Source organism: Akebia trifoliata, chromosome 6, assembly GCF_017979445.1.
Source record: "Akebia trifoliata isolate Shusen 1 chromosome 6, ASM1797944v1, whole genome shotgun sequence".
Classification (NCBI taxonomy): Eukaryota; Viridiplantae; Streptophyta; class Magnoliopsida; order Ranunculales; family Lardizabalaceae; genus Akebia; species Akebia trifoliata.
Window position 1 is genome coordinate 28,729,747 of NC_141380.1, and position 12,249 is coordinate 28,741,995.

At 32.6% G+C, this 12,249-nt stretch overlaps 1 protein-coding gene and 1 pseudogene across 1 annotated transcript; one reads left to right on the forward strand and one right to left on the reverse strand.

The window, feature by feature from the left end:
* The first annotated feature begins 7,864 nt into the window (after window positions 1-7,864).
* Window positions 7,865-10,493, forward strand: LOC147400656 (uncharacterized). Its single transcript, XM_086446438.1, has 5 exons — window positions 7,865-7,880; window positions 7,979-8,180; window positions 8,566-9,022; window positions 9,269-9,700; window positions 9,889-10,493. Exons 3-5 carry the CDS (start codon window positions 8,569-8,571, stop codon window positions 9,984-9,986), a joined length of 984 nt encoding a protein of 327 aa, XP_086302564.1. The 5' UTR covers window positions 7,865-7,880; window positions 7,979-8,180; window positions 8,566-8,568; the 3' UTR covers window positions 9,987-10,493.
* Window positions 10,494-10,734: 241 nt separating this feature from the next.
* Window positions 10,735-10,869, reverse strand: LOC147400657 (U6 spliceosomal RNA; annotated as a pseudogene).
* Window positions 10,870-12,249: the final 1,380 nt, after the last annotated feature.

The window sequence follows — 12,249 nt, forward strand, 5'->3', positions numbered from 1 at the left end:
TCCATATCCGTATAATAAACATGAGATAATGAAAGTGATCGATTCAGAACATTTCAAAGTTTATAATATAATCACCAAAATCTCAACAACAGTTCCTTCTTAAAAGGCACCTAAACATTCACAAACGATAATTTTTAAAACTACACGATTCTTGTAAAAATTCATAAAATCAAATGAAGTTAAAAGGATATGGATTGATGATTAAGAAAACATGATAAGTTATAATTTTGGATCAATCATGTCTTGACTTATTAAATAAAAAATTGAAAAAAAAAATATTATTTTCTTTTAAAAATATGATTTTAGAAATATAATAGGTACATGAGTCAACAAAAAGGATAAGATTGTTGGTGGTGTTGATGAACTTGAGAAGATGAAGATGTGAGTAGTTGGGTCAGGGGGAAGGGATATGTTATATGTGTCGTTAAGATGCCTATTCGAAAGTTTTGTCAAATAAAATAAAGTAGTCTTTTCGAGAGATACTCTTAAGAGTCTCCTCTTTTTCAACGAAGGCTGCATTTCATGTCTTTTTGTAAGAGATGGGACAGGATACCCAACAAACCCTAAAAAATCCTATAAAGGATTTTCCACATCTCCCCTACAACCCTCTTTAACTCACTCATTTCAACTGTTACATATGAGGTTCAATGATTTGGTGGCCGACACTCCTTGTTTGGATTCTCAATGGGTTGGATTTTGGCCCGGCCTGACCCATTTTGGATTAAGTTTGAGAAGTGGCACTTGAACCATTTAATTTCATTTTTCTTTTTTTAAAAACTATCATACAATCTTAGAATAATTAAATCTCTCACTTTATTAATAAAAAAAATAATGAAAAAACATTGGATTGAAAGTCCCAATAATCAAATTTAAAATTTGGTTAAAGGAAATGTTTCAAGATACAGGCCAAATCGATGATCCGTTCAACTGGTTTGATTGGATTTTGTAATAAAATCAATTTGCCTAATAAACCGTTGGTTTTTGTGGGTAATATCCTTTTACAAATATTGATAAAAGGGGTTTTAGGAAATATATATACATCTTTTAAGTTTTATGATAAACATACATCAGTCCAACGAATAGAACCTGTTAGGCTCAACGTGGTCCAACCAATTTGACAAATATTCAATCTAATCAACGATTTAGTTTTTAGAACGGTGATTTAACCTCAACTCTAATCATGTTTTAACTAAGATAATGATTTGAGTCCTCTTTTGATGAAAGGTAATATCAAATGACTCCAAAAACTTCAAAAGATGCATTAATTCAATATTTATATGAAAGCCTGAAAATCAACTCGAACCTAGTTCAGACACATTAAGATCAAACTTGGACTTAGTAGCAATGAAAACAGAAATGAACTCACTTTTAATCACATAAGACTTGGCTTTTGATAAAGTGTAATGTGATTTGGTTAGCTAATTTCAAATCCTTGGGATAAGATTTTGTTGTCATTGTTATTGTAAGTGCATGGAAGATGATACCATAGACCTAAGTTTAATTCTTATTATTACTGAGTTATTACGCTAATTGAAAATAAGTTTACGAAAAACTTCGGAAAAAATCGATGAAGTTGGGGATGAAATTGGGGAAGCATCAGATAATTAAAAATAAATTATTATTTTCTTAAGTATAAAAATATGTATTTCATATTTGTGTCAGGATCCCCTGACGCCTAAGAATGACTCATGAAAACAACACATGATCCCAACCCTTCAAATGCAAAATCCAAGGGTTGAGATTAATTATTGGGATAAGTGTCATCGAGATTTGTGTTACCAAGATACTCATAAATCCCAACCATTGAATTTTTTGTTTAAATGGTTGGCATCATGTGTTTTTTTCATGGGTCATTCTTAGGCATCAACATATCCCAACCCTTCATATATTTAATGATAAAGTAACATTTAAAAATATTAAAAATAAAAAAAAATTTAATTTTTTTTTAAAAATAAAAAATTAAATTATGATATTTTTCAAAAAATCATAAATTGTCACTATGACCGTAGATAGGGATTGAGATTTAGTCTTCGCAAAAGTGAAATCTCGAGGACGCAAAAATACCCCTCTATTTTTTTTCCTTTCCTACTACTCAGCACTCACCCTCTTTTAAGGAAGAGACACGCACGTGCGGAGAAAGTTAAAAAGGGGTAGTTTCGGTCTTTTGAGACAAATGGGACCCACGCTCTCAGTACCTATCTTTCGTTAGTAACGTAATTTACAACAGTTTTCTGGAATCATTGTGTTAATTGTACACGTGTCCTATAAAAATATGTACATGTAACTATGTAACGGAAATTTTCGTCATGCATGCAACAAAATCGAACCGAAACCGACACGGTTTCCTCTTCAGAGAAAACCAAGAAAAAGGAAACGACAGAAAAAAGTCGGTTACGATTTGACGTAAAAAACAAAGAGAAAAAAGAGAGAAACGTTTCTCTTTTTGCACGCTCTATGCTCGAACACGTGTCTATTTAACACGTGCCGAAATCTCTTAAACTGATTGAGATCATGGAAAGCAAAATATTCTTTTTCCTTTTTTTTTGTTTTTCTCCTTCGTGAGGCACAGTGATTGATATAAGCGTTTTTTTTTTTTTTTTTTTTAAATAAAAAAAATAACAACAAGGGGCCCATCTCTAATATTGACCAAAATTTAAATAAAAAAGTTGTTATTAGCACACCAACTTTTACTTATGACTACAATTACAAATTCTCTGAATTAGGGATTAGCCGATTAATGAATCCTCAATTCATCATCAAATATGGTAATATTTTTACTTATCACCTCCACAAATTTTTTTTTTCAATATATATATATATATATATATATAGAGAGAGAGAGAGAGAGAGGTTAAAGATGATAAATTTTAATAAAAATCTAATAAAATATTTTATATAATCTCCAAAATTTTATCATTTCTTTGATTTTTTTCTTCGTATTTATCAAAATTAATCGATTTGAACTCCCATTGAATAATTATTGAATCTGAACTTTATTACTATGCTTACAACACACACCAATCCTTTTGAAATTAAATAGGTTTTTCATATGGATTGATGTGTTGTAAGTAAAAGTTGGTGTGGCAATAGAATTTCTCTTAAATAATGAAAAAAAATAAATCCAAAAGAAAAGTAAAGAGAACCTTCCAATTCAACTCACACATGTTTTTTTGTTAACTTGACTTGATGGACATTTGAGTTGAATTGAGTTTTACAATTATGGATTGAATTGTCTTATCATCATATGGTGTGGATCACTTGACTACCCCATGTGGCATACTCAATTGAGTACCTGACGTGATAAGTTTGAGAATCGTAGATCTGTGCTCCTTGGGACACACGGTTCCCTCGAGATATACTTTTTTTTGGGGTAGTGCAGCCGTGTATCTTGAGGAGCGTAGATCTACGGTTCCAAAGTTGTCACATCAGGGTAGTTGATTGAGTTTGCCACGTGAGGTAGTTAGATTATCACGATTCTTAAATTTAATACAATCAAAGTCATTTTGGTATTAAAAAAAAAAAATTGCAATGTACGTTACTTAAATTTTAAAATTACAAATAAGCCTTTTTTTTTTTTTTTTTGTAGTTGTAAATATAAACACATTTGCAATAATAAGAATATAATTTTAGTGAAAAAAAAAAAGAAGGAAATCATGATAAACGAGATATGTTTAGCTGGTGGTAAATTTTTCAATAAAATTTCAAATGATAATGAAAAAAAAAAATATATATATATATATATATATGGGTCCCGTTTGGCACCCTACTATTTACCCTACGTTTTGCCCAACGTGTTTTGTCCTACATGGGTTAGAAGTTTTGGAATAGGCTAATTTTTGATGAGGATGATCTCTATAGTGAGGAGATCATCTTCACCAAAAATCAGCCCATTCCAAAACTTCTAACCCCATCAAAAATGGTTTACCAGAAATGGATGGTACAAGATTTTTCAACTTGTAAAAATGGGGTTAGAAATTTCATAATGGGCTGGTTTTTGGTGAGGAGGATTTTCTAACAGTAGAGATCATCCTCACAAAAAATCAACCCATTCCAAAACTTCTAACCCATGTAAGACAAAACACGTTGGGCAAAACGTAGGGCAAATAGTAGGGTGTTGAACATTTCCCTATATACATATCTCTTCGATCTTATTCTGTTTAAACAATTTATAAATTTTTTTAGAGATATTCTATTGTCAAGCCAACTTTTATTACTAGCACGCCAATTCATTAGATACCATCAAAGAATTAGCACACATTTTGGACTGTTCTTAGTAAAAGTTGGTATGACAATAGTTCTCTTTTTTATTATTAGAATGGGTAAATCTCCATTTCCTGCGCTGAATATGATAAAATTTTGAGTTCGGTACACTATTCATTTTAATTCCCAAAATATGTTTTTCTAGTGAATTCGTCACTTTTATAATAACGAGCTCGTTGATTATAAAAATAAGAAATTCATCGGAAAAACGTGTTTTGAAAATTAAAATGAATAGTGATAGTGTATCGAACTTGAAATTTTTTTCATATTCAACATACGAAATGGAGATTCACCCATTCTAATAATATTAGCGATCTCACTAGTAATTTATCAGTGAATTTATTAATTATAAAAGTGACGAATTCATTAGAAAAACATGTTTTGAAAATTATGTTTCGAAATTTTGATATAAGTTGCGCAAGCTTCGGGAAAAATCCCTAATAAAATTTTAGGTTCTTGCAAGTTGTAAGCTCTCAAGTGGGTACTTTTCCTTTTATTTATTTTTAATATTAATATATATTTATTTCATTTTTTTTGAGTAAAGCATTTGGTATATATCTTGTGGGCCCTGTCCTTACAACACTTGAGTCACTATCACTACTAAATAGATTATTTGGATTTTGGCCCAACCAAGTGTTCGATTGGGCTTCCTTTATAATTATAATTTCTATTATAATATTAAGTTTTTAATTAAAAGTAAAGAAGAGTGTTTAGTAGAAATATATATGCTTTAATGAAACTCTCTCATGAAAATAGTAAATTAGTTATGAAAATGTGGAGTCATAAGGCCAAGTGGGCCTACATTTAATCATTCAAAAGACCCCATCACAAAAGATTATGTTTGATTTGTTATAGGAAAATGATGAAGTCAACCCTGGCTGACTGTCATCCCAAGGTCAAGACTATTGGATCATCCTTGGGATTTGTGTTGTGAATATAATCATGCAATTTAGATATAATTAAAGAGTAATGATTTTATGACTCCCCCAGGTGGCATATTCAAAATACTCTCCTGTTGTGGGATGTGTCAGAACCATAGATTTTCTTTCATCGAGATACACAACTGCACAAATTTATGAGGATGTGCAATTGTGTATCCCGAGGCAAAAAGTCTATGGTTCTAGCACATGCCACGTTTGGTGAGTATTTTGAGTATGTTGTGTAGGGTTGTCAGAGATTGTCACGACTCATAATTAAATGATGAACTAAATTCAAATTAATTGATGGCACGGAGGATAATTAGGTACAAGACAATCTTATGAAATCAATAAATGAATTATTAATACTATTTAAATAATAATATTTAAAAAATTTCAATGATTTCTTAAATATAATATTTAATTTTTTAAAATAATTTATGAAATGCAAGATTTAAACAAAGTAGGGCCAACAATGTTTTCCTTATAGAGTTGCGATCTAGAACGGTGCCCCGTTCATATAACAATGTTAGGTGTCTACGTGAATTTTTTTAAAAAAATACTGAAGTAAAATTGAAATTGGCATTGTTTCAGATATTGTTGTCGTGGATTTGTCTATATAACCATAGAAACTTTTCATCGAGATACGAGTGAGAAATATCTATAATTCTGTGCATGACTTGGTTAAGAGCCCTAAGTATCTTAAATTTCAACAAAAACTTGCCATGTAGACTCCTTACCTTTATTATAGGAATGAAATATCATTCTGAATCCTAACTCTTTCTTATAACACATCAATTAATAAAATTAAAATATTTATTATTATAATGAGGGAAGGCAGAGTAGAAGTGCTCAACATCAAAATTTAAATCGTCATAAATGCCTCCATCTTTACATTTAAACTTAATATAATCTCGATCAGTAAAAAAAAAAATCAAATAAATTGCCGTACACAATCCTGTTAGTTTAAAAAAAAAAAAAAAAAAAAATTCCTTTTTTAAAATATAATATCCAAAAAAATATTTTAATTACAGATAAACCCTTTTGAGACATGTACGGTTGCATATGCCACCTTCAAGATCTAGTAGATACAAAAGAGAGCTTCTATTTCCACCCACCAACTCTTAAAAGCACCCCCAAGATCTCTGTCTAATTCTTCGGTGATTTCAGTCAGTTTCTTATTTTGTGTCTTAAATAAATAAAAAATTTACAATTAATTCATAGTTGGTCAATAACACCGACTTTCGGTCAACGGATAGGTCTCATTTTGCATTTAGTAAGGGTTATTTGTAATATCAATAATTTCTAAAGGGGTAAGCTAAATTTCCTATTTAATTTGATTGTTTTGTGTGGACGTGTGGCAATGTAAGTCACCAATTCCTTTAAACTAAAATAACAAAGAGAGCTGCTATTAGCGCCTCAACTTTTACTTATTACATCCCAATTTTTTAAATTATTTATCACACCTCAATTAAAGAATAAAACATACTCTTCAAATATTACAAAGATTTCATTTAAATTATTATATCAACGTTTCAAAACATTATAGCACATGTTCAAACAAATTCAATAGATGTTCACGATTATGATTAGGTTTATATAAAATCTTGAATACAAAAAAAGATATGTTAAAATGAAAAGAAAAAGAAAGTACTTCTATTGGCACTCTAATTTTTTATTATTATTTAATTATTCATATATATATATATATATATATATATATCTAGGGTCCCGTTCAACAACAACATTTTGGCAAAACATTTTTCAAAACATGGGTTAGAGATTTTGGAATGGTCTGATTTTTGGTGAGGATGATCTCTACGGTGAGGAGATCATCCTCACCAAAAATCAGCCCATTCCAAAACTTCTAGCCCCAGTTTACAAGTTGAAAAATCGTGTACCGTCCATTTTTTGTAAACCATTTTTGATGGGGTAAGAAGTTTTAGAATGGGCTGATTTTTGGTGATGATGATCTCCTCGCCGTAGAGATTATCCTCACCAAAAATCAGCCCATTCCAAAACCTCTAACCTATGTTTTGAAAAATGTTTTGCCAAAATGTTGTCAAAATGTTTGTTGCTGAACATTTCCCATATATATATATATATATATATATATATATTATATATATATATTTTAAACATGCACAATTTATGTTCAAGTTTCGATTTTGGTACATTATTCATTTTTATTCCCAAAACATGCATTTCGAGTGAATTCGTCACTTTTATAATCAATGAATTCATTGGTATATCTACGAATTCGTGGATATTAAAAATAACAAAGGCATGTTTTGAGAATTAAAATAAACAGTATATCATACTTGAAATTTCGTCATATTCAACTCATGAAATAGAAATTCACTTTTATTTTTATTTTTATTTTTATTTTTATTTTTATTTTTAATTGGGGTGTATTAAATAAAATTTGGGGTTTCAATAGCATTTTTCTAGATAAAATCAAAATTTATAATTAATTCACAATCGGTCAATGACACTGACAATTAGTCAAAGGTTGATCATATTTTGCATTTTCTAGGGGGTATTCCTAATATCGACCATTTTCTAATGGGGAAGGGTAAATTTTGTATTCAATTTGATGGTTTGGTGGTGTGGCAATGTTTGTTCTCCGAACTCTGAACTCTGAGATAAAACAATAAAAGCAGCTTTAAAGAAGCAATAATTCGGAAGAAGGACAGGTCTTGGGTATAGTTATTGCTTACGCCCCTCTATTTCCTTCTGTTTTTCTTCTTGGAAAAGCAAAAGATTTACGGACAATCAAATTCTGATTTTCTTTTGTCGAGACCTCGAGAGACAACACAGGAACACAAAGCAAAGGACACAGACCCACTCCTCCAGTCCACTTCCACCCACACGAGTGGTTTTTGTGTTGGTTGCAGAGCAAAACCAACTCTACAAACACACACCACACACACACACACAGGTCTCAAAGTAAGAACCGAGAGAGGGAAGGAGACCTCCAAAGTGTGGGACTTTCTTTTATTGGTGGGTTTTGTTCTCTTTGTTACAGAACCCATTTCTCTGATTTTTTATTTTTTTATTTTTAGGTTCTTTTGCTTTTAAAGTCCTTCAAAAAAAAAAAACAGAAACCCCACAAAGAAATAGCCTCTCTATTTTATTTTTTTCTCATATCTTGCTCTATAAAACAAACCCACAAAGGAAAAAAGAGGTTTCTAACTCCAAGTTAGACCCTTTATTTTCTGATTCTTCTTTTATTAAAAAAAACTCACCTTTTGCATCTCTAACAAGGTTGGCCCAGAAAAAAACCTAGTTGTTTTTTTTTTTTTTTCCCTCTCTCTCCTTTATCTGTGTGATCCAGAGAGAAAGAAAACTCAATCTGGGTTCTTGATTTTTCTCTTTATTGATGCAGAAAATGAGTTTACAACACATGCAATCCTCCACTATGTGTGATAGTCAAGGTTGTTTCAGAGAGTTTGATGGGGTGGGCTCTCTCCCTCCACCACCACCACCATCTTCTCTTCCTCCTAATTTTTGGATTTCAGAGGTGGATTTTCAGGATTTGAATCCTCCATTGCAGCAACATAAGAAAGGTTGGACCTTTCAGCCCTCTGATGGTAGCAAGAGCATGAATGAGAGTGATGGGGATGAGGACTATTTTGGGAATGAGGCAAATGTGAACAAAGATGGTGAGGGGGGAGAAGGTGAGAGCTTTACAACAGGAAAGGAAGCTGAGAGTGGGCAGTCTAACAAGTTCTGTGCAAGAGGCCATTGGAGACCAACTGAAGATGCCAAGCTCAAAGAACTTGTGTCTCTATATGGTCCTCAGAACTGGAACCTAATTGCTGAAAAACTTGAAGGAAGATCAGGTAAATGTTAGTATGTCGCAACATATTTAAAGGAGGAAAAAGATCAAATACATTGTTGTTAATTTTTTGCGAGTCATATTGTTGATTGCATAATATGGGTTTTAAAAATATCTAATATTACTTGTTGTATAATTTTTATTTTTTTTGGAGAGGGGGTTGTTCCCAATCAATCCTCTGTTTTGAATTTTGGATCTTGATCATCATAGAATCAATGCTTTGGTTTGATGGGTATTCATGATTTTGCAGGGAAAAGCTGCAGATTAAGATGGTTTAACCAACTAGACCCAAGGATTAACAAGAGAGCTTTTAGTGAAGAAGAAGAGATGAGACTCCTGGCTGCCCATAGATTATATGGGAACAGATGGGCCATGATAGCTAGGCTCTTCCCTGGCAGGACTGATAATGCAGTCAAGAACCATTGGCATGTAATCATGGCTAGGAAACATAGAGAACAATCTAGTGTTTATAGGAGAAGAAAGCCCTTCTCTTCTTCTCAAGTTCATAAGAGGGTGGAGATGACCCACCAAAACAATGCATGTAGTGAGTCAACTATTACAAGCAACAGAGATGAATCTGCCTCAACTTGTACTGATCTCTCCCTCAATTCCTCATCAGGAAGAATTCATCCTGCTTTATTCACCACTTTTACTCCACACCAGCCCTATGGATTCCCAATGGGTATGTTTAGTTTTCCCTTAAAAAAAATTGAATGTGGTGTGTATTTAGTGTTAATCTCTTATATTTTATGGGGCTTCTCTATTTTTGAGTTTTTTTTTTTTACACAGTTTTAATTTTGTTCATTTATTTTTTACTTTTCATGGAGAGCCTTAATTTCATGATTGATTTTGTTGTTGTTGTTGTTGCAGATTCATCTGAAGAAAAGATGGTGTCTTTGAGAATTGAGTGTTTCAAGAAGTTTGATGGTCTGATAATAATGGGTTCTGTCATCATGGGCCCATGGTGATGGTTATGGGTGTGGATCAAACCGGTTATTCAGATTCAAATTCTGAAGTCTCAGCAACTGATGAGTCAGTGACCATCAACAAGAACAATCTCTACATGGAGAGAGAAATTGGTAATGGGGGTGACAGTATTAGTCTTCCTTTTATTGATTTTCTTGGAGTTGGAGCCACTTAAAGAGGTGGATTTTGGGGAGGAAGAAAGAAAAAGAGGGTTTTTTTTTTTTTTTTTCCATTTAAAGATTTCTTTCTTTGGATGAGTTAGTAACTATTAAAAATGGGGTTGAGACGAGAGAGAGAGGGGTAATATTACAGTAATTATGTACAGGTATTCCAAAAAGCAAAAAAAGAAGAGAAGTAAAGAAAGGTAAGAGTAAAAGATGGGAGTAAAGAGGGGTGGTGATGGAAACTTTTTGTTTCAATAATTCTCAAGTCACTGTTGTTTAGTCACTCTCATCTAATGCCATGATACCTTAGTTCTCAAAAATCATGAATCTACAATTCTTACATGACTTTTCATTGTTGCCTTACTGTGCGCGCGTGTGTGTGTGTGTGTGTGTGTGTGTTTCTGTTTGTTTGTTGGGTACATTTTACATGCATTTTGCAGTTAATAAACCATCCCAATTAGATTCACAAAATTACAGGGGTGAGAGCAAATTTCTCTTGTTCTTAATTGCCTTGTGGAGCCACAACCCCACCCCACTCCTTCAGATGAGAAAATTTTTTATTTTTTTTTGGTTTTATTTAATCGATAAAAATTAGGACCATTTTTAGTTTTGTGAGTGTCATCCTTGGGCAAGGGCCATGCTAATTTTCTTTGTATCGTTACTTCTCAGAAAAAAAAATCTTCTTTGTATCGTTCCAAGTTTATTGGATGTCCAAAAAAACTATTAGAAGTTTTTTTCCTTAAAGAGATTCCATTGCCACACCAACTTTTGCTAATGCCACCCCAATTCATATGTATATAACCAATGAATTAGCACACATCTTGGAGTGGAGTTGATAAAAGTTGGCGTGGCAGTAGAAACTCTCTTTTTTTAATGTGTAAAAAAGAAACTTCTTTTAGTTTACATTTGATCAAATTGGAACGATACAAAACTAAGTATTTTTCATCTAAGAGTTATGAGATGGTTTAGGCATATTAAAGGGAGCTTGATTACAATCTTTGTTACAAGAAATATTCAAGTTGAAGGCGCCCTAAAAGAGAGAAAGATTGAAAATTACTTGGATGGAGATGGTGGAAGTATATATGAACTCATTTTCAATAACAAAAAACTTGCTTCCGGACAAGAAGGAGAACAAGAGCCTACCCCAAGTCTTTGAGATGGGGGCTTGTCGTCGTGGTAGTTAGAAGCTTTTTAAGAGTTCAAAGTGGGAGTATAGCTTTCAATGAAAATTAATTAGCTACAATTTAGGTTTGTGGTTTTCATGATTTGGTTTACTTTACCCATTGCCACCAATTGATAAATACAGGAGAAATATTGAGTGGCACTTTTGGATTGATCACTAGTCCTTGTGCAGTTGTGTATCCCGAGGTAAAAATCTATGATTCTTGTAGGGTACATGTCAGTTGAGTTTTTGAGTCATCCTCTCAGGTTGAGTTACAAAATCATTACGTATTTGGATTACAAGAAGATAGTTTATGAGATCGAAGATGATAAGTTTTAAAAAGGATTTTAGGGGGAATGCATAAATTGGTGGATCTATTAACCACACCCATTGTAGGACTTGGTTTGAGTATTTGCATTGTTTTCCACAAGTTTAATGTGGAACGTTCTTGGTTCTAAACACTTCAATGTTAATTGCTTTGTACCCAATCTTTTTCCTTGTCATCTCAAATTCATTGTTAGCAAGGTACTTATCAAAATCACTCTGCCGCTTGTCGATAGTCAAAAATAAGTTGCTCCACGTATATCTAATGTGGGCTGACCATACATGAGGTGATAAAAACATAGTCAATTGGGAGGGGGACACAGAGATCATAGGTTTGGAGGTTAAGAGGTTGTTATAATCTGCATAATTCCAAATTCTACCATTTTATCTAACGAATTCATTGCCTTATGAGTCATGGGAGAGGGGCATTTTAATAACTTAATGCTTACTTGTCTATAAAAGAGAATTGTAGGACATCAGAGAAAGGGTTGGATCTTTTTCCATTTTCCTCCCTCACAAGGGACTCTCTCTCTCTTGGATAGGGCTGCAACTTGGGCGGATAGGAGGGTAAAACCAATCTCAACCCAAGTGGTAAAACTTTCAACCCGATCATCG